The sequence below is a fragment of the Pleurodeles waltl genome, chromosome 6 (assembly GCF_031143425.1).
Source record: "Pleurodeles waltl isolate 20211129_DDA chromosome 6, aPleWal1.hap1.20221129, whole genome shotgun sequence".
NCBI lineage: Eukaryota > Metazoa > Chordata > Amphibia > Caudata > Salamandridae > Pleurodeles > Pleurodeles waltl.
In genome coordinates this window covers 1,092,788,615-1,092,811,730 of record NC_090445.1, presented here as the reverse complement: position 1 = coordinate 1,092,811,730, position 23,116 = coordinate 1,092,788,615, and the positions used below count along the sequence as shown (strand labels likewise).

At 45.8% G+C, this 23,116-nt stretch overlaps 1 protein-coding gene across 7 annotated transcripts in view; it reads right to left on the bottom strand.

Annotated features, from left to right (window-relative positions):
• The window catches only part of ZMIZ1 (zinc finger MIZ-type containing 1), a 469,088-nt gene that overhangs the window by 154,122 nt on the left and 291,850 nt on the right, over positions 1-23,116 (bottom strand). For all 7 annotated transcript variants that reach the window (XM_069240178.1, XM_069240175.1, XM_069240177.1 and 4 more), the window contains exons 4-5: positions 12,576-12,685; positions 1,420-1,533 (exon numbers count right to left, since the gene is read on the bottom strand). In XM_069240178.1, the coding sequence (XP_069096279.1) occupies positions 1,420-1,533; positions 12,576-12,635 (174 nt within the window). In that variant the 5' untranslated portion in view covers positions 12,636-12,685. The remainder of the gene's footprint in view (positions 1-1,419; positions 1,534-12,575; positions 12,686-23,116) is intronic.

Genomic DNA, 23,116 nt, shown 5'->3' with positions numbered 1-23,116 from the left:
AACAAGATTAAGACCAGATATTGTATTAAATATGGGGATCTGGGACCACCCTATTAAGGCCTGCATCAACTACTGTGTCAACAAGGCCTGGAAACAAGAGCTGGAGAAAGTCTACCAGAAGAGGATAAAGGGGATTTGGTAGTGGGGACAGAAAATTAAGAGAGATGGAGAGATAGCTAGACAGAGAGAAAGGACAGAGACAGACAGTCAACTAGGAGGGAAAACTGCATGGGGATTACGATAGGGCTCCAGGCAAGTAGATGGAAAGCCTTTCTGAGTGAAGGAGGCTTCTCCATATCATTAATGCGTTGGACAAAAACAGAGCAGAACGTGGCCAATCACAAAGAAGTAAGACCTGCCTTAGCTGCCTGCAGCTAAACGTGGCTTCCATGCGAATAAGGCATTAGTACACCATAAGGTACCAATAATTCCAGTCTTACTGCATCAGTTTATTGTGGCTTCGCGATGTGCTAATGAGAGAAGGATCTTTAAACATTAATTTGATAGTTTGATTTTGTTCCATTATTCAAACCTTTTGCAGCGGTGCAAGGTAATACAGGCAGCAATGCATGCCGGGTGCAGCAATGCCCAGCAACGTTCCAGAAAATGGAAAAACGCCAGGGCCTTTCGAAACTCTCACACCATGCAGCTGGCTACTACCTTTTACCATTCACCACTAAACTGTCCATGGTTAGTTTGTTTCAGAGCTGGAAAGGCAGTGATTCACCTGCTACAGAATTTACAGAATAACACAGCTTTTGGCTTTTTTCAGACTATTTTTAGGCATCTCTTCTAGGAACTTGAAAAGACAGGTTGTTCCAGTCTTTCTGGGAGCAGCACATTCTTGCCACAGTTATGCAATGATGTGTTACTTGGCTTCAGGAAATGGTGCAATGTGTCACTCAAGAACTAAGAAGCAGCAGAGGTGCCGAACTCCCTAACAAAACACTTTTTAATATCAACATGTATTTTTGCATACAGGTGCTCAGTTTGCTTCTCTGCAACGCTATTGATAACCTTTCTTGCTTTTCACTCCTCGCCACCAACAGAGGCACAGAACTTACAATCCCTCGACAAAAAGCAAACCTCCAAACACTTCACTCCACACTTTGATCGAAGCATACTCTGCTGGGCTCTGACTGAGGCACATGTCTCCAGAGGCCTGGTTCCTCTCTGTCACAGCTCTCACTCATCCTGAAAAGGGCCTAGCTCCGCCTCTTAACAGAGGCACAGTGCCATCTCTTTGCCTCGCTTCCTGAAGACCTGATCTGATCTGATGAACCTCTTCAGGGTAGTTTGGAAGCGGGACCTGACCTGGCTGTGAAGCAGGTATGTCATCAATACCCTCACCAGTGCTGGTGGCAATACCTGGACATGGCAGTGGGTGGAGGTACAAACCACCACAAACAGTGCACCTACCGTTAAACAGCCCATCAGGCTCTGCTCAAAGGGTCTCTGGAAGGCTCGGGGATCCCCACACCAATCGAGTAGCTCTGTGGCCGCATTTTGGAAGTTGGCGGGATTCTGTAAGTGCTGAAATAGGAGAAGAAGATTAATGACCAATGGTGATCAACAACAGACATCCATCCCACCCTTGTTTTATGTCTCAGAATCAAGGTTAAATGAACATAGCTAGATCAATCAAAGTCTAATGATACCCAATGTCTAGTACTAAGCACAACCTATTTACCGCAGCTAAAAGCAGTGGGAATATCAGCAGTTCAGAGAAGTGTGGAACACCAAAGTCCTCCCCGACCCCAGTGGGATTTCTACTCCGCAAAGTGAGATCCTTGTTCTTCGCAATGATGTTGCTCACCAGCATCTCGGTCACAAATTTATGCAGAAGAATGTATAAATAATTTGGGATAGTAAAGGAGTAGGCAGGGGCACTGCACAGTTCAAAACATCACTTTTGAGGCAAAGGTCCATTGCTGGTTGTGGTGTATTTGTTTGTAAGTTGAGGGTGGTGACTAGCGAAGCCAGGGAAGAAACCTTAAGCGTGGGAGGATCAATTGATGTGAAACCCGAGAAGAAACATACTTACCTGTAACAATAGCTTTAAGCTTGAACCTCTTCTAGGTTCTCTTTCCTGTATATTATTTAGGTGTCTGTTCTGAAGTGCGAGTCATGTTGCCTGGTGCTTGGGCAGAGTTTTGTGCATGGGGATTAAGAGCAACTACAGAAGTAAAAGGCGCAGGTGAAGAAAGTGAATGGTTTCTCACAAAAATATATTATTAAGTAGCAAGTGAGGCTAAAATGTGGATGTTGCTACAGTCCCTTTACTAGAACATAGTTCAGAATTGTCATGATTGATTACAAGGGGTTAATCTAGGCCATATTTTTAAACCAAAGCTAAGTAAATTACTACTAATTTGTTCATTGCATTTGAATGTATCTCCTGCATGTCTTTTAAGATATGGTGTGGATTTTGATATCTTCGGCCAACACTGAACAATTCTGTTCTACATATTACCTGTAGTATCTAAGGTTCTCGGTTTACAACACACTGTTACTATCACATAGAGCCCCTAAACGTATATATATATCTTCTGTCCCATAAAATGCTTAGTCAATACACCATGTCGCTCCGAAATATAAAACACATCTCTCTTATGCCACTTGTGTCCTGCATAACTTTTCATTTTATGAGCATTTTCCACCTCATCTCCTCTTCCCCTTACAAAAGTTCGTTTCGTTCTGCTTAGTTTTTGTAAACAGGTAAGACCAGTTTTCCTTTTTCTTGTGACAAACAGCTCAGATTCTACAAACATGACACAGTTATGGGTATGTCCAACACTCAATGGACAGCAAAAGTCTCTACACTGCCCATTTTTATTGTTGTTACAGTTTTCATCATTGCCGGCTTTGCACTGCCCCACCTACTACCATCTTAGGCTTCTTCAATGCAACCTATCCATGGTGCACCAACTCCACAGCCCTTTCTAGTTCCTGTAGCACCTCAAGCTACCAAGTTCCACCAAAGACTTCGCCAGCGTCACCAAAGGGTACTCCATTACCAATGTGTGTTCAACTATTACTGCCAGCCCCCATTCACACCAGAGGCCTCTCTCCTGCCTTCATGACCTTTGAAGACCTCTTAAACTACACCCACATTTCTCTACTCAAACACAACGGGCCCAGACACTACATCCACAGCCCACGGCTGGACTCTCTGCTGCAATCACTGCCTCCTTCCCTTCCAACACTGCCCTCTCGTCTGCCACCACAGGTCTACTTGCTACCTAGTATGAGTACACCACCACAACCACTGGGCACTCTGCTGTCACTCCCATCATAGGCCTCCACACTGCCACTGTGGATGTCACAACAGAATGCACTGCAACGCCAAGCACCCGTAACCTCCAAAGGCTGCCCCTTGCTTCCAGACACAGGACGTTAAGGCATCATTGCCTCACCACCCTCATAAAAGCCGGTAACTATGTCCCGGCTGAGGGCTTCCAGCCATTCTCTGACAAGAAATGATCATCATGTGGAATAACAATTATTTTTTTATATATACATAAAGATGTACAAATTGCACCTTATTCAGCTTCAGGGGTGCATGCACAGTCCAGTCTGAGCCACAGACACTGAGGTGCTCATTTCGACTTCGGCAGTCTTTTCGTAAGACCGCCGAAGCCGTGGGTGTCAAAAGACCGCCAGTGCTGGTGGTCTGAAAACCACCATATTACAACGTCGTGCTGATTTCGGTCCGATTTTGGGCAGAAATACAACACCCCCGGCTTGGCCTATGCCATAATAGAGGCGGTTTCCACTACCGGCACCAACAGGACTCCGCCTGCCTTTTACGACAAGTAATACGGCACAGCGGTTTCCTGCATGGCAGTGCAGGCCGGCGGTGGAAAGCGCCGGGACCCATCCCCTCCCGGAAGACCACCTGACCAAAGCAGTTAAGTTGATCGTCCAAAAGAGGGGAGGTGGAGGTGAGGGGGATTGCTGTGTGAAAGTGAGTGGTGTCTGCGTGTGTGTATGAATGCAGGTTTGGGGGAAGAGGGTGGGTGCGTGTGTAAGTGTGTGTATGTTTGTGTGAATGCGGGGGCATGTCTGTGTGTGTAAGTGCATGTATGCGATGGGGGGGGTCTGTATGTGTGTGACTGCGTGTATGTTTGTGTGAATGGGGGGGGGCGGGGTGTAAGTTTGAGTGCATACACGTGAGTACATGCGCATGTCTGTGTGCGTGCATGCGAGTGGATGTGTATGTTCGAGTACGTGAGTGCGAGTGAATGGGTGTATCTGAGTGAGTATTTGGTTGCGAGTGTTTGGGGGTGTTTGCAAGTGAATGCGTGGGTGAGTGGGGGTGCGTGAATGTAGGTGTGTGGTTGTGTGGAGGATGGTCTGCAGCGACAGCAATGGAGATTCCGGTCACTGGGCACCTGACTTCCAGCATTTTCGTGGCAGTGCGACTGCCATGAAAATGTTGGCGCTCTGCTGAGTCGCAATGCCGATGGCGGAGTTGCGACTACCGCATGGCCAGGGGTGCTCACCTCCGGCCCGGCGGTCCCATCGCCCTAGCAGTACAGGCAGCGCTTCAGTGGTTTGGCTTCAGCCAAACCGCTGAAGTTGTAATATGGTGGTCTTTACCGCCGGCATGGCAGCAGTAAGACTGCCTCCACAAGTCTGGTGGTCCAAGGACCGCCAGACTCGAAATGAAGGCCTGAGTGCCACCTCCAGCCACAGGGTTCTACATACACCCTGTAACACAAACTGAAATCTCCCTTCCACTCAGTTGCTTTGGGATTAAGAGTGCCTTTGAGGTGTGTGTTGTGCAGGCTGGTATGCAGTGGACAGTGCATATATATGTATATATATGGCTTTTACGTACCAGCGCTGCACAGCATGAAAGATCCAAGTACTGCACAAAACATGAAAATATTTTTTACGTGCAGAATCTACAGTGCTGGTCTGCTTTGTCTCACAGGAAGATCTAAATAATTTTCAAAATGTTCCTAACACAGACTACAATAAATGAGTTGAGCCTTTGGTTAACATGAGTGTGCGTGCAAGTCACATGTTTGAGCCCAGATAGGGTGTATTAGGCCTTTTATTCTTTTCTGAGCACCAGTTTTTTGTTTTGTTTTAATCTTTAACCCCGAGAGACAATTTAGGTTGTGAAATGTGCATTGAAAGGCCCAAATGATAACAGTAACAAAAACAATAACAATAATATTATTACTCATATAATAATTAATACTTCCGAGAAACACAATGTAAGCGCTAGATAACTATAACAATACAGTAAAACAACCACTGCACTGGATACACAATACCAAATGCTTCCCTGTGGTTGTCAAAAATGAAGGTACTCGTCGTTTCCAGACAGAGAGAATCAGACAACCTCGGCCTTGGCCTGAAGACCGGGGTTCATTTTCCTTAGACTACACACTAAACATGCCGCACATCTAAAGTATACCCCTTTATGGCCACTGTGCTAATGCAGACAGGGTAAGAACTCTTAAAGTACTGCGTTTGGAAGTAAGACTCTAGGCCCTTAAGCGGGAAGAAGAGATGTATTGTTCGCTGGCCTAGCTGCGCACGAAGGTGGGCTAGTTATACAGCAGTGTAAAGGTTTAAAGGAAAGAACACAAATCGACACTATCCTACACAGCATCAGCTGCGTGGACGCACCCAAGATCACATTGACTGTCCGCCTTAGAGATGTCTTGAACAGACAAGAGGGGTTAAGAACTTCACTTTAACAGCAGCGCGAGGCAGAGTGGAAAAAACATGTCTTGCTTGCAAGGCGGAAGAATGTGGGACAGGGCCAGAGGCCTGTAGTGGCCCGCCTTGGAAAGTGCTGCAGAGGAATAATTACTTCCAGGCCCTGAGCTCTGGAACCAGAGAGGAGGCTGGAACCTTGTGTGTGACTCATCAGTGCACATTAAACAAGCATTTGCACTGCAATGGGACTCGCGTTTGCACGAGTTAGAGCTATTAGCCTTGTAAATTCTTAACTGGAGTTGTCTTGCCACACAAACTGAAAATAAAAAGTAAAACAGTTGGCATAAGCAAGCTGATTCAAAGCGCCACAGCCACCATGAGCGCCAAGGAAAGACAGAAAAGGAAAAAGAAGTTCACTCGCAGTCAAAGTTATCAGCAAAAGTGCAATTTTCCATGTAACAGGGTTGATGGCCAAGGCAGTAACAAAACTTCCCCAAGGAAGGACCAACATAAAGCATTTACCAACGAAAACAAAGGATTTTTGGAAGGCAAGTCCATGAACGATTGATAGTGATGGGCGTACGGTTGGGAGTTGTTAAAAACCCACAGATAAATTACAAAACGTCCGAGCACTTGCACGCTCGACCTAAAAAAAAACTTTAAAAAATGGGCGGGGAGGGCGCAAACACCCGGGCTTTAAATGGGATGAAAAGAGTGTGTGGGGTGTCTCTAAAGACATGACCTATGTAATTAAGGGGGTTGCTTTAACACCTAAACTATATTTCTGTGACTCCCACAGTGTGCCCCACCGGATGTGTATTTTAGCTCCTCTGAGTTTTCTATTATTGCATCCAGATATATAACACAACTGACATATACTCTTAAAACTAGCCAGGACTACTGGTTTGTCAATGGTTATTAACCGTTTACGATAAATGCGTAACAACAAAAGTATTTAAAACGTTTCAATGTGAGAGTGAAATAAACGCTACTGGGGATTGTGGGAGTAGTGCTCTTCAGAGTTTCTCAATCACCCCTGTTATAGTCACTCAATATTAAACATATATGCCTTTTTCTTTCCACATATTGTTCATCTGCATGTCTTATAATTTATGTTTCCTCTTCACTATCTCCTGAATGCACTTCCTCACATCTCTTTCACTTGATCACCTGCCAAACACACCCACTCACCTGTAAGCACTTCGTTTTGTTTCATTTTCGTTTTGTCATTAATGTGACAACCGTGTACCTCCTTCATAATCAGTTGCATAGCATCATCACTGCAATTGGAGTAAGTGACCTTTTCTCTGTGTGCCCTACACAGAGGCCAAGGAATGGATGGCCACCAATTCTGAAACACCGTTCTGACCCACTGCCTTCAACCTTATCTCCAGAGCTCTCAGACCTGGCCCGGTATAAACTGTGGAGGCAACTTAGTTCAAAGTATGTACTGTATAAGAGTGACAGCCTTCAAAAAACAGAAAAACAAAAATACAACATTCTGGAAATAGCCAAGACAACTGGGAAATGTATGATTAAGTGGGACGTGAAATATAAAAAGGAACTAAATCTCTCAAAAGGATCACTTTAACATGTTTACAATTTACTGCTCGGAAACGGGATCAACGTTTTTGGCAATTAAGTACACGGACATAAGACCTGATCGGGATCCATTCCAGGGTCCGTTTTAATTACTACAGCGACGGAGACCCAGAGGATCCCAGCCCACTTAAGGCCCCGGCAAACACCCTCCTTTCAGCCTGGAATCTCGACAGCTACCCCCACCTTGCCTGAGATCAAGCAACACACTCTCACCTGCTTGGACCTCAGAAAAGCGCCGTGCAGCGCCCGAGGTCAGGCAAGCATTCCCACCGAACCGAGTAAGGAGATAAGCGCCTGTCTCATGGTTCGAAGCAGAGACGAGCACCGCCCTCAGACTCTCACTAATCGAACACGCACCCCCCTCCAGACCGGAACGGAGACGAGCAACCTCCGAGTGCGGTGCTGACTACCAGCCGGTGGGCCCACCAGCACTTTTGTGGACCGACACATATTTCAGCTCATAAGACAATGACTGGTAGCAAGAGTGGGGAAAAAACACAGACTGGAAAAGAGAAAGACGAAAAACGGGCACAGAAAGAGATCGCAGGGAAGGGGGCAGCAGTTTCAGGTTGTGGATTAGAGATACCGGAGATGGATTCAACATTTCGCAGCCTTAGCATTCAGCCCGCCTATTTTTATGCGCACCGGCAGTCGTTCTTCTACAAAATAAACACTATCTGTGTGGCCTGCGACCATGACAAACGCCGTAACAGTGGATAGGAAGCGTGCAGACGACCCGAACAGAGGTAAGCACCCCCTCAGTGGGCTGGCGCTAAGGTGAGCTCGCTCTCTTTCAAGCAGCAAGAGGAGCTCTCTTCCCACTCCTGGAACTGAGCGGAGCACTATTCCCATGGCCTGAACCCAAAATACTCACCGCATCCTTAGCCGGCAATCGAGACAAACGCCTTGCCAGGACTCTGACCTCCAAGAGACATAACCCGCCACAACCATGTGCTAGAAACCGCAGGGCCTCACCACGCACCTCTGCCTACAATGAGCAGCCTCCTCGCTGCCCGGGCCCAGACAGAGTACGTGGAACCAGAAGTGCTGTAGTGTTTTGTTACTGCAGGTCAACCCTAAATATACTTGTATAACATTTACAAATGCTGCAGTGTGAAGGAATATCAAATATAACCACAGAAACATTTCACAAAGTTAAGCATACACTTCACCACCACCACCAGTCAAATTTCACCACACCAGGCTAATAAAATTCACTTACAACAACTTTCCTATACGGCTTTAATTTGGCGAATTGGGAAAATATGTTTTTTTTTTTTTTACGGGAAGGGAGTGAGGATAAAAGTTAATAGCTAAACATTTAAACCTTGAATGATTGACCTGTACACCTGGCCAAGACCAGCAGCCATTCATTCTATCAATTAGTGGCTGACTGAGGATGCAGCCACCTTTTAAGTGAACACAAAATACAAACGTAGTATTGACAGTTCTGTAGTTCCCAAGCTGTATATAATTCGTACCACTCCACTAACAGAAACACACAACACACTGTAAAGCTCAACAGAAAAAATATCGAGCCTGTATCACACAGAACACCTTCAGGGGAAGGGCTCACTCAGATGCAGGTGTAAGAGTAGGCTACAAGAGGATGCCATTTCATAAGTAATTGTGTTCTTAGGATGGAGCTCCCACAATCCGAGGAATGAACAAGAAAGTACTTTAAGACCTCGCTCAGAGCGTGCACATCAGAGTTATCCGCAACGTGCTACTGGTAGTGGGCAAGCAACCAGGTAATCTCCCTCGGCAACATGTCAACATAATTAGTGCACCTCTTACTGCAACACACAAAAAAAATAGCTTAACATGTAGTTTAGTGCACTTGTATACAGCTTGGGTGTAGGGTTTAGCCAGGAGCACATCACAGACTCCCAACACTATAATCAACCACTGACCTCTACCTTGTCATGCCCACCAGTAACCACATTTCCCCTCACTTAAGGTGACATTTGGTAACACTATTAGTCTACCATAGGTCAGCATGCCTGGATGGAACAGGAAGCACAAATACAAGGGATCCCGAGAGTTGTCAGAGACCTTGGGTAGTCATATTACATCAGAACATCCGAAGAGTTGTCCCTGGACACACAATACCCGCAATCTTAATAATCGAATGGTTATTCATTTGTAACAAAAATAAATTTATGAATAAAGGAAAATAAAACTTATTAACAATGGAGCAGTGGGTGAAAGTGACAAAATGTGTTTGGTGCTCTATTTTGGGTAAAACGTGTGTTGGTCAAAGTGCCAAAGCAAGAACAGCACGTCCCATTACAAATTGGTCACCAGTGCAAATAGGGTCAGTAATAACAGTAGATATTTGGATAGCAGGATCATCATCAGGGCTCAAACGATTTATTAGAGCCCGAAATTTAGATGGTAAGAGCTTCAAGGCATTCAGGGTACACATAATGTATAAGTGTGTTAAAAATCCAGAATAGGAGGAGCCACTATCAGGCATTCTAACAATGGCCAGGGATAAATGAGGTGCCCCTGCACAACAAACACAAATGGCCAAATAGGGTAAAGTGGCTCCAGCACACCGAGATGCCAGGCCCCCCTGACAGGTAGAAGTTACTGTCCTGCTCACGCCAATAAAGTATCGATGTGTGGACTACGATCTTGATCGCTGCAGAAGGTCATATATACGAATCTAGGATAAAGGCGGTAAATTAATTTACTGGTAGGCATTGCAGAACGATGGAACACGAATTGCCCCTCACATCCATAATAAAACAGGGACTTTTATATCCGATGCAGAAGACATCACTAATCCCTCGCTGCCTCCAGTGACCATCTTCGTGCTGCCAAGGGTCCTAATAGCTTGGTGTCTGTATCCAAACCTACTGATGAACTTCCCGCGGAGTGCCTGAACATGGCTTATGTTAGTGGCCCTTGACCCGTTACCAGCAGAGAATGCACTTGGGCAAATAGATTCCCACCTGGAGTCTTAAGGGCATGGCCTCATTCCTCCCACCTCACTCGCTGGCTATGTTTGAGGGGGCCTCTGGAGATAGGAAGGAGTACACTGTTTGCGAAAGCTATTAACAGAGCTATGCGATTTCATGAACGTTTTGGGGTCAATGGTGGGGTGATTTCCAGATTTCTCCGGGTCCTAATTCATAAGGACATGGCTAATTAAGTACATCCTACCGTGCACTTGTAATCATTTGCATGTATATATAAAGTAGCCATTATGTACTTATGTAATACAACCTATACCATATACGTTTGAGGGGTTGATATATTTAAATGAGAATACAATATTTTATATTAAAAACGCGTTCAATATCCTTCATGTCCTCAGATGGCTTTAAACAGCCCAACTGGTTTAAACCACCTAACAGGCCTGGCACCGAAGGACACGGCGCGTCCTGCTCCTCTGCCAGTCGAGTAGGCCAGACAGTAGAAAAGTCTGTAAAGCGGCAACCTTTCCCAACGGCGGTATCATTTTCCTGTCGTCCCCACCTTTTAACCCTCTCGGGGTACCCCGAGCTCCGTCACAAACAAAGGACTAGTTGCTGTGGAAATGTACTGCATATCTGAGCCAAGGCACTCTGAGCACCTCTGGCTGACACACGCAGGCCGGCCTGCGGTAAAAAAAAAAAAAAACTCCTCTATCGAATGACCTTGTCGAGTTTGTTTTTCCCACCCTTGTGACGGCGACGATTGCGCAAGAGTTTGTCACCACAGAAAGTGAACCGGCGACAATCCCTCGCGCCGAAGCGTCGGCAGTGCGTGCGTCACCGTCAACAAAGGAGAGGTAGTGAGAGAGCACTACACGGCCTGGAACCGGACCGCAGCGGGCATCACGTGCCCATCCATGCGGGCCGCAAGCCGACCGCGGATTCCAGGACTCTTGGCACCTCGTAACCCGTCTCTAGTACACATAGGAGTGGCGAATGAAGAGGAGCATTTAAATATATACACGCAGCGCCGCGTGATGGGGAAAGAATGGTGCCTTGTAAAAGAGAGCCTCGGGCTGGGGACGGGCAACTGCATGAAGTGTGAGAGAGGCCCTGGCTCCCTGCAATGTGTGAGAGGCCCTGAAAGTATGCGGTCTGTAAGAGAGGCTTGTAGATAGCATTTGTGAGAGGCCCTGGGACAGGACATTAGGTGTATATAGAGAGTGCCAGTAAACCAGGCATTCCTAAAGTTCACCGTAGCCCACTGAGAGAGCAACACAACTTGCTGCAGCACGCTTCCTTGTAGGTCTCAAGTAATTTGGGCTCCCCATTGAAGCGTGGGCCCAATTAAAAATTGCTTACATCACCCACAGAGCGCTGCACTCCTCCTCCCCCTCCTATTTAAACAGGAAACTGAAAATCTCCAGAGAAAATAAGGGTTCCAGAAATGCCCAATCCCTGCTCCCGGATCCCCCCACCTTCAGACGTGAACAATACATGAATCAGTCTTTCTCTGGCAGCACCACTAGAATCTGGAACTCTCTGCCTCCCTCACTCCCTCTAACCACCTGCCTAGCAATTTTCAAAAAGGACCTCAAGCTCCTCCTGTTTGATGGACCTCTTGGTTAATTCACCTTACTTTAGCTGTTCATGTCCTCTGCCCTATTGTTGTAACTGCCTCCTGTGGTAATTCCTGTATACTTAGATTGACGTGAAGGTCCTAGTTCAATTATTATTATTGTGACCCGATGTAACTCAGTATTATGTGCGTTTTAAAGCACTCTGATGTCTTTGGGTCATGACGGTAACACCTAAAAGTATGCAGTGTATAATAAAGACCTGTGTATTGCATGTGTGAGATGCCCTGGGGTAGCGACATTGGGTGTACACGGTGAGTGTCACAATCTTGGCTAAATGCTGTGTGCAGAGTGGAAGAGAGGTCCTGGCTGCATGCAATGTATGAAAGACCCTAAAGTATCTAGTGTATAAGAGAAACCTTTATAGCATGTCCGAGATGGCTTCAGGATTACGCCGCCTCAGTATTCCATGTTCCCACATTTAATTGCAGCAGCCTCGTGTTTAAGAGGAGGGTTTTGGGAGCCCACACGTTTTTATTTACAAATTAAGCACTGGCCAGCAGACAATCTAAAGGTGAGCGGCCGAAAAGGTGACTTGGTTATACCAGTAGTCCTCGCCAGTGATGCTCTAGGATGTGAACATGCACACACCGGAGGACCACAGGTGAGGCAGAAAGGGACAGATGCTCCACACCATGGCACAAATCAATACAGTAGCAGAGGCTGCATAATTCTTAAGATGAGACTCATATGACACAAGCAGCATGATCGGAGCCGGCGGAGGGATACATACCTGTTTTATGCACTGCAGCCTGTCGTTGGTCTGCTGTATGTGCCTATCCATAGAATTCATCCTGACCGTCTCCTCCTGGCCTCTACCTTGAAGCCATTAACATCGCCAACCTACCAGAAAATGGAAAAGAGACAGAATAAAATACAAAGTCTGGCCTAGTAGTGCAACAGTCGATTAATCAACTTTACATGGTCATTTTCATATGGTTCTACTGCTAGCTGATGGCATTACTCAGTTGTACAGCGTTAAAAGACAATAACTTAGCAGATAAGAAAGCTTACATTTCATAGCGGCTAACTGCAGAGATTTGCTTCTAGGCTCTTTACCTTTAATGTCCCTCAAGAGTGAAATTCAACTGAATGAGGAAATTGGAAGTTGAAGGGAGAAACGATGTCACCAATTGTGTAAAAGTGTGTGTTTGTGTGCGTATGCACTAGACTTTGAAGGGTTCGCTCATGATACGCCAACTGGGCTTACCAACATGCTACAGCACAAGATAATTACACACAGGTCCACAACACACAGACACTTATGTTTAAAAAAAAATCTACAAAACAAACACAAACACAAATACACACACAGGTCACAAGCAAACCTCAAGACACAGATGTACACAGGTAAGCACACGTTCCAATCACATAAGTTATATTGAGTAGCAACAACCCAGATGTGTACACAGGTGGCCATATACGTGCACAGGTTCATCCCGAGTAAATACACACTATCTGAGCCTCGCCGTGTGTGATGGGCAGAGTGACGAGGAATCCTGCACCTCATTCCAGTCATGGGTCGCTGGTTGTTATGGAGTAGAGAGAGTGTGTGACAGCTTCTGCATGTGTGCACATGTAGTCTGTAGGTAATGGGTGTTCCAAGCTATGAGGGCTGATGGCTCACAACTCCATGTGTTTCTTTAAACTATGGGTAGCTACCTCAAGTGCATCCTACTCGTAGCTGAAAATAAATATTGTCTGTCCCGGAGGCCCTGAGGGACAGTGAGAAACTGTTCTCGCTGATGCAAGGTGGGGGATTCAGAAACAGGTAGAACAGGCATGCGGTCCCCTGTGTGGCTATCATTCACTCCTGCCCTGAGCCACCGTCATGCTGCATAAAGCATTCTAGGTAGCTAGCAAGCCCGCCTCCCACCTCCAACCACACAAAGAATTGCCTGGAACACCTCACCGTCACCCTTAATGGCCCCACTTGAGACCTGACAACTTTAAAAAAATCACCACAGTGAGGATAATACAGGCCGAGGAGAGTGGGTTCATGTAAGAACTGGCTGGGAGCCATCCTGCCTCTGGCGCCCCAATGCTCCCCCACAAAGGTTAGGTGAGGCTGCAGCCGATGCCCTGCAGTGCTGTCATGCCCCTCAATGGACATCAACTGCTTAAAGCCTGCAAAGACGAGCTTGAGATCCACTCGGTTCAGGGGTGTCCAGTTCACCTTCCCTGCCACCGGGTGATAGCTGTTCTCTGTCGGGTGACCGCATGAGGGGAGCAGCTATCAAGTGACGACGCATGGTGGCACTGTGTGAGACAGCAAGTCTGCCACTTACCCCTCCCACACGCCCTTGGTCCAGTCCTAGCTGCCCTCTCAGGCATATGCTGGTATTCATGGGAAGGTTCAGCCTTCGAGATCTCCATTCCCTGCTTCTAGAAGAGCCTATGCTCTAGGTGCATGAGTGTGCCTCAAAGTGTTCATGGGTGCATCTGGCTTTCGCTCTCGGCTACCTTTATCTGCAGGTACTCACCTGGCAGTCTCAGCATGTTTGGGTGTCGCTAGGTCTGTGGCATGTGTGGTGGTGTGATGTGGCTGTCTGCGGTAGATATGTCTGCATTGGTAGATGAATGCTTGTATACGTCTATGACTGTGCGCCTGGCGATCTCTATCTGTTTCTACCCTGTTCTGGGGAACAGGGTCAAGACTGATTTGCATATAGCTGGGTCCAAACTGGAATAGCATGGCAAGTAAAAAAAAAAAAACGGATGGATTAAACCCAGATCTTGACTGGGGGTGAATGTTTGATTTGATTTGCTCTGCATTGCGTCCATCATCTGTTTTTTGCATTTATCTGTTCCTGCCAGCATCAGGCAGCTGTTTATTTATGTATGCGTGTTTATGAGTATGTGTGTCCATGTTTCTGTATGTACCCGTTTTGGGCTTGCATGACGGTGTGTGCCCCTCGGTATCATTGCAAGTGTGGCTACGTGTGTAACTTTGTATCTCTGGTTCACTGTGTTGTGCCAGTGAGCGTCTCTTTGTGCAGATGTAAAGATGTATGCTCTTGCACTAAATAACTTCGATAACAAATGTGGTCTTCCTCAGGAGCAAAAATAAAGCATTTTGGAAATATTGCTGAAGATATACATTGAAATTTTCTTTACAAAAAAACCTGGCCCATGAATAACCACTTCCAGATTAGGTCTTGAGTAAACTGATCTCGGTCCAAACTAGGTCTGACCTTTATTATGTGAAGAGTATCTATTTTTGCATAAATAGCACAATTTTGTGGTAGTTTGGTGTGATGCAAAAATGTAGTTTATACCAAATACGTTTGCTCTAATCCGTACTACACAAGGAGCAACAATAATTAAAATGAATTTGTCCTTTTTTTGTACCAGTGAGAGGTGTCTGTAGTAGGATGTCAAGCCTTACTGAGGGGAGCACCGCATAGGTGAAGTGAAAGGGAGTACCCAGAGCTCTTAGGAGATTTCAGCTATTAGGTGGTATCAGTAGGAGGGATGACTCAAGGTCCCAAAATAGGACACCTTTCAGTAAAGTGTGCTCTATGTTTTATTCATTTCATCATAAGAGAGATTCAGTGTTCAACCCATGCTTGATGACCAGTGCCAGTCTCTTCACCAGAAACAGAGGCCTTGAGCTGGACGTTTAGTTCATGGAGGCACTATAGAAACTTACAGAGGTGCTGGAACTATTTTTAGAGCGGGGGTGCTGGCCTTTAACTTAACCCCACCAAAGATTTAGGAATAAGAAAACAACAGTAAATACGAAATAGACATACATATGAGTGGGAAAATCGGGATGATGTGGAAGGTACAGTGATATGTTTTGAAATTCATTTTGGCAAATATATGACAAAAACCATTTGCTTAGTTAATTCAAATTATAATTGGCACGTACTCCATTTAAATGGTCCATATATGCATCTAAATAAACAGAAACAACCACAGGAAGATTTGCAAAAAATGGCCGAGGCCTCATAAGAATAACACCGCTCTTATCAGTATCACCAGTGTTAGCTATTCCAATTCACATTTGGTGCACTATGGACCGAGGAAGGCAGCCATTACACATTCCTCTTGATTGGAAAAAATCAACCAATATACAAAATATGGTCTAGCACATAATGGATGATAAACATATCACATTCAATTATGTACCATAATATTTTTTTTTTTAAAACTTCACATGGATCTAAAATTGTTGTTAATAAGCCATCCTTTATTGGCAAATATGTTTCCAGACATAATTTGCAGCCAGAGCCAACGTGTTTTGTTCTCTTCTAACTTCTTCAGGACTTATAGTTTCTTGCTTTCCAATAAACTGCATTTTTCCTGTGGGGCATATCTCCATCATATCCCATATATTCAGGCATAGTCAGTAAAATTCCATTTGGGAGACATACACACACACACACACCCTTCAGCAAAAGTTGTGCTCTCAGGTTTTGCCTTTTGGTGACTATGAAGTTCGTAGACTGAAACGAGTTGCTTTTACCTTTCTTCCTTCCATATTTACCATAAGGTTTTGCGGGTATAACGAGGGACAGTTTATACATGTCGCAATAAACTTTTTCCTTGTTGTTGATGTGTTAAAAATCTTAATAAAAAAGGTATTTCTACTATATTCACAATACATGCAAATAGCAATATGTCTAGATGTTGGATCTATTTGATAGCAGGTCTTTGAAAACACAATAAATACTGCCAGGTGAAAAGGAATTGTACGGGGCCATGTATTGGTCTTCCTGCAACTGAACTCTTAATTTTACATTAGTTTGTTGCAGCACCTTCTAACTCCCCTCATTCTAACTCCACTGCAGTCATAGGCGTCTACTTACACTTGTGTGCTGGTACTTATTTTGTTTATTTACTGCATATGGCCAAGAAACACCATTTACAGCTACCTGATCTCAAAATGTGAGAGGAAGAAAAATATTTATCGATAGATGAGGGTGCTGCACCAAAATCAGCCCATCAGGAGTCATTCTACCGTGGCTTTCCCAAACTTGGTGGCCTCTTTGGACACTGCATACATGAACTGTTTGCCTGTCTCTAACAGAGGCACATGTCGGAGGTGGCCCAGCGCCATTCTGAGGATAGGGAAACAGTTCCTATATGTGGAGACTGTGACAGCCACCAAGGTGAAGACAAGCAACTCCTATGGGTCCGATTTAGATCTAATGATTACGCACCATAGAGCCACCTCCTAGGGAAGGCCAATGAGCCAAAACAATATATCAAGGGCCAGAGAGATGGCAGCACACTGATTTACATATTTACATTAAGCTAATCACAAAACGACACTACAATACTGGAGGCAGAAGTTATGGAGGAAGTTTACGGTGATGAGGCTTGTCACTTTCTTACGCTGTGTTCTCTTCTTGAAAAACCACTGTACTACAGTAGCCCATACCTGTGACAGTGAACCAAAAAATCGCAACGTTAAAGTAGCAAGGAAACCTCATCAATAAGAATCTCACGAAATGCAGAAATCCTTTTTGGCAAATGTAGAAAAAAGTGCTGGTAACAAAGAGTTGAATTAATGGCATCTCAAGGAAAGAAACAGCATTCCTGTAAATTTGGAAAAGTAGTTGAATTGTGACCAGAAATGTCTGTGGGTTTTTCTACAGTTACTTTGAGAGCTTGGAGAACCTGATGTACAGGTGTCGCCCTTATAAGATGCTATTCATACCCGCACAAGAACACGACCTGTGGTAGGTTTATAACAAAAAAAATTATTTTCAGCCAGTGTATGGTCTTTCATCAAAGCAGCCAAAAACATGGATACACCACATTGCCACCCAAACGTGCTTGAGAAGAAACGTTTGGGTTTTAAGGGGATGCTCTAGGCTGTCACAAGTATTGAACTAAGTAATGTGGCTCATCTATCTGACTTTGACTCCATCTGAAGTTGACATATTGTTCACAGCAATGTCTAAATGTCATTTTATTTTTCCTCCTGTGCTAAACTTTGGCTGACGAACTTCAATTTCTGGGAGTGGAGGCAGTAAAAAAAAATCTATGTGATAATAAATTGTAACACCGATAGTTGATTTAGAAACAGCAATCAATTTACACGATCAACCCCACATCCCTGAACACAGTTTTGAGGAAAAAAGATCACCTCGGTGTGCCCAGCTAGCAACACAAGGGAGAGGTGGGGGCTGATGAAGCGCCAGTAGTCCTGGCACATGCAGGTGCTCGTGGGCGACCTGTGTCCCTGTCACTGTATCACTCCGCGTGATGGCCAGTGCAGCAAGGTCAGACGAAAATAAAGTCGTGATCGAATTCTCAGCCGAAGCCTTACACGGTCTGCCACAGGACCCAGTATTACAGCGTAGAAAGGGCCTAAAGAGGGGGTCGCTTGGCATGAAGGCGCTCACGCAAGTAATCCACCTTCTTGACGTTTAATCAGTTAGGAGAGCAGTTACTACATACCCTGATATAATTCGAGTGCACCCCCGTGGGTAACACGCGCATCCATCCCTCCTTGCACTCTTCAAGAATTGATCTTTTAAGCACGTTGCGTTGCGTTGCGCTACTAAAGAACTTTTACCGCAATTGCATATTGGAGATCGGTGCTCACTGGAATGCATAATTAGCTGACATAATAGCTTCCGCAGTAGTTTCGGACATTTTGCACATCCTAGAGGAGATATGATCGAATATGCTTTTAAACCCTCACCTTGACTTGGCACGTGGCCTATTACGGTTCTTATCACCTTCTTTGCTTTTGTATTTAATATACTGTTTTAGCATGTAAGGTTTTAATTAACTGAACAATTATTAATAAATTCATTGTGCAATAGGGACTGCCCAGAGGGTGAGAAGATATTATAGTTTTCATTGGCCGTTGAAGAAAATTATGTGTAAGGTTTCACCTGACATGTCACTGAATCTTTCTCAGTTCAGTCAGAACCTCTAGTGTTGTCAGCCTGACAGGAAATCTAAGAATTCCTCCACATGTCAGGCTGTCCCTCTGGGAAGTCAAGGCAGTCACTATAAATCAGGAAGACAAGGGAGAGCTATGCGAATGGCATATTTCACTACCTGCTGAAAACACATTTGCAGTGCCCAGGTTCACCTATGAGAAGCTCATCAAGTCTACCCGTTTCAGCGCTGTAATTTGGCACCTGTACTCTTATTTATTGCGTTATAAAATCAGGACTACGTGTACCGGAATGCAAAGCAAAAGCATGGACTGGAGGAGCTTCTTACACATGGTCCTAGGAAACACGAGAACTCTGCATTCTCTCTCGTTGATCAGTGGCTTTACCACCCCAGACAATGACTGATGGACCCCACCACCGCCGGCAGTGGTGAATCTCTCAAGGGTGCAGCAGACGCAGTGCCACCGGGCCCCTTTTCTACTCCCCTAAACCGGGAGGGGGGCAGTCTCCTCGCTTGCATTAGGGCGCACTGTGCCCTTGTTACGCCACTGTCCCAGGGTCATGTGTGACTCCAGTTGCCATGTTTTTCCATCACCCCTCCAGGCTCCTGCACGTGGAGGAGTCGCAGGGCACACAGTCCCTTTCCAGAGAAAGGTACAGTAGGAGCACTCGGCTAGCCTGGAATTCAGGTTTATCCAGCGGCAAATGGGGTGTTGCAAGTCAGCGGTGAGCTCTTCTCTCCGCGCCAGATATGGGGCTGTGCTTTCTAAACAATACCGAGTCCGAGGTACGAAGGCTCTAGCGCGACGTCCCCCAGTGGAGTAGTGGCCGCGCAGTGTGAGTAAATGGGGTCCACTCACTGGAGGACAATGGCGTCAGCCCTGGGTCAGGCTGATGGCGCAGCACAAAATAATGCCCCACACCTCATCCCCCACCCCCTACAGAATGTGATGAGGGGCCTTTCAGCCTCCAATATATTAACAGACATTCATTCATAGGCCTTGGGCAAAAAGGTGTGTGTGGAGGGGGGATTACGTTACGACCCTGATTACTGGCAGAGGTAACACAACTTAAAATGCCAGGGTTGAGGTGCACTGACCGAGGTGATAAATGCAGGCGCCCATTCAAAGCCCTTAAAAAGTGGTTAAGGTGCAACGGTAAAGCTACAGTTTGAGGCCATGGACGGCAGACACGGCTGGATCAGGCGTGGGTAACTGGTCACTAGTGTCCCACGAAAGCACCAACTTCCGTTAGCAGGGCACGGCCGGGCTCACCACCTCCCGTGACCTCCACTTGTACACGGGTCCACCCTGAGAAACAAAACCGCACCGACCGCGCGGCTCCCTGGGACCGGAGGAAGCAGAGCACTTGCCAACAAACAAAGGATCCAGGAAGGAGGCCTCGCCGTGTTTACAGATCCCGGCTTTGAACCGGTGCCACAGGGCCAGTCACGCGCACAGGCAGAGAGCACCCGCACTGCAAGGGTAGAGGCCTTGGCGGAGCTGCACAAACTATCACCGAGGCGTGCTTATCACTGACACACACACGGGAGGCCTCTGCACTGGGGGAGCTCCCCAGCGCCAATGAAATGCGCAGTGCCACCCCTCGGGTGTCTCACGTGGCGCCATCTTCTTCCAGAGGCTCCCAAGCAGCGGCAGCCGTTTTAAGTAGGGAAAAACATAACTTCAGTGATCACTCTTGACACGAAAAACGCCACTTACAGAACGCTGGATAGGTTACTGTCTTTAGTAGGAAAACTGCTACTTTTCAGAGAGCCAACACACCACCAGCCAGGCTGCCCACCTCAAATGTCTATCTTTCCAGACCATTTCAAGCATACTGCTACTCATGCCGAGCAGGAAGAGTGCCAACCTCTTTGGCATTTTCTGCATTAAAATCGTTAGTCAAATGTTAAGCAGCTGCCAACACCAGTCAAAACCATATTCCAACCACCACCTGTGTTTCTGAAGTTAGCCATTTTAAGTTTTTGAAGGCATGATAACTTTCTGTAGGCTAGCAGTAGCACGTGGGTCCGAAGATTTTATGATCCAAACCAGTTTACAAGGAAATAGACCTCCCCTCGTCACTACAACCCCTGAGCGCATCCCCTCTGGAGAGCATAAAGAAAGTCCCATGGACCCCCTCCAAGCAGTGCAATCACTCAATGTACCCACCTGCAGGGGGATTTCTGTTCCATCTTTGAAGTGTTGACAGCATGGTCTGTATTTCATAAAATGGGCTGCCCAGGGCAGGCACGGGTTTGGGGCAGTGCATTGATTGTAATAGGATGCACTGTCCTTGTTTGCATCTGATGCACCTACTTGAAAGTGTGTTGTGGCAAAACAGGGATAGTGCAACCCTTGCATAATACAGGCCCTGATCTATCTGAACTAGAAACAACTCTTGTTTTTTAAAGACTGACAATTATGCAGCAGATGGTGGATTATGTGGCTAATCCAAAATTATGCAGAAAACGCAGCAGATGCTTGAATCTCGTACTTTACTTGGCCCTGCTTATAAGGAAACATTCATCCACTGTTTCCAAAGAGAGGTAGTCTGCCAAATGTGAACCAGGAAAATGTGCTTTGCAAGGGTCTCCGTAATGCAGAACGGAACGTATGTCTCAAAGTTGTACTTTAAAGCATCGCTTAACGAGTTAGGCTGGAAACTACAGCCGCTTTTCTTTTGCTCTACTCCACTGTAACTTTAAGATGGATATTAAGGTGTAATTTCCATTCAAATTGTCACCCTCATCGAGCATGTATAATTTTTTTGTCGATGGAATAATGTAGTTATTCTCTGACTTAGTATTATCACCACCTCCTAGGAGCTAGGCTTTTGACTACTTGACAAAGCTACTCAGCAGAGTCAGAGAGGCTTTGAAAGTTCAACTTTCTCTCCCAGGCCATGCAACTGGAATCCACGTGAGATATGTATGTAGGTCCCTTGGTCCACTGGGTGACATACCACAGCTTCAGCACCTAGAAAAAGCCATACAAACTATGGTGTTTAGAATGGAAATCATAAAAGGGAGATGAGATCCTAACAATGAATGCCTCACAAACACTTATAGTGCGCTCTACTCTTCCAAAAGCCAAGGAAAACAAAACAGACACCCAGACACACTTTATGACCGACAGGTCCCTCATTCTTAGTGGCGTTGCTAGTGTATCATGGGCAATGTGCAAGGATGAACATGAGCCTCGTGATAAAATACAGCAATAGTTAAGGTAAGTGCCTTCACGTCTAAGTGCGACTGCACCTGCCGCACCGATGGAAGCTACATCCTAGCTTGTTTTAGTGTAACACGTCCTAGTTCAGCTACACTGAGGAGATGGTGTACTGGAACGACAGATGGTGAAAAAAGAACTGATTAAGAATGCACCAAGGTATTACCAGAAAAGCTACTGCTAAATAAAAAAAAAGCAATAACTGGATACAGGTGAATCTCCGAAACTTTTGTTGGTGTTAGTGTGTGTTTATAACAACTTAACAATAGATTGAGCTCATCTGAGATGCATTTGAAACTTGCACCCTTTTCATGTTTGTTTTTGAACAGATTTCCTGCGTCTGCATAGGGAAGGCCACGTAATCATGTTCGTTTAAGAGTTTCTTGGAGTACGACATCCCTGAGCAGTCGGGTGACTACGAAAGACCGTCAGGTCTGAGGAAGTGCAAATGGTATGCGAGGTTCGATCTCCATAGACATCGGGTTTTGTGGAGAATTTGTAGGGTCCTTACAGAGTACTCTGCAACTACTAAGACAAAAAATAAACCAGCCGGAGTGCTTTCAGGCTCCAAAGCTGGGACACGGGTGCTCAGTTCCCCTTTTCAATCAAGCTCAACCGTACCAAAGGCCGGTAGCAAAGTATCCAACCAGTCGAGAATAAAGAAGCCTTATTTCCATGTGATACTCTAGGAGCGACCACAGGGTGTCACTACTGCACCATCTTCAGGTGAGATAGAGTAGCGATGCTGCAGGTCTCTAATAAAACAGACCTCGTTTGTATACATTTGGCTGAGCCTATCTTTCTACAAAAACGTTGTCACCCAGGGAACTGCGGGTTACTCTACTGGCACATACAGTGCAAATGTAACGGGGGTGAAATACAGCAGTGTACATCATAGCGGGACAGACGACGTCTTGAGCGTGCACGGGTGGGTGGGCTGGACGAATTATTGACCTGGTGCATGGATGGGTTTGCATGGGGTTTGCCTCTGAAACTATGTCCCCTGGACGGTTCCTTCTTCGTGGCTCCTTGAAGAGACCGTTTCTAAGCTCCTTTCTTAAGTGCTCGAGGACACCACAAGGAGGGATGTTGTGCTGGGACCTGGGTATGTGGCTTTAGTGGAATTGTCTCCGTTTATTTTCATGTTTGCTCTGGCTTTTGTCTGTGTTTTGGCTTCA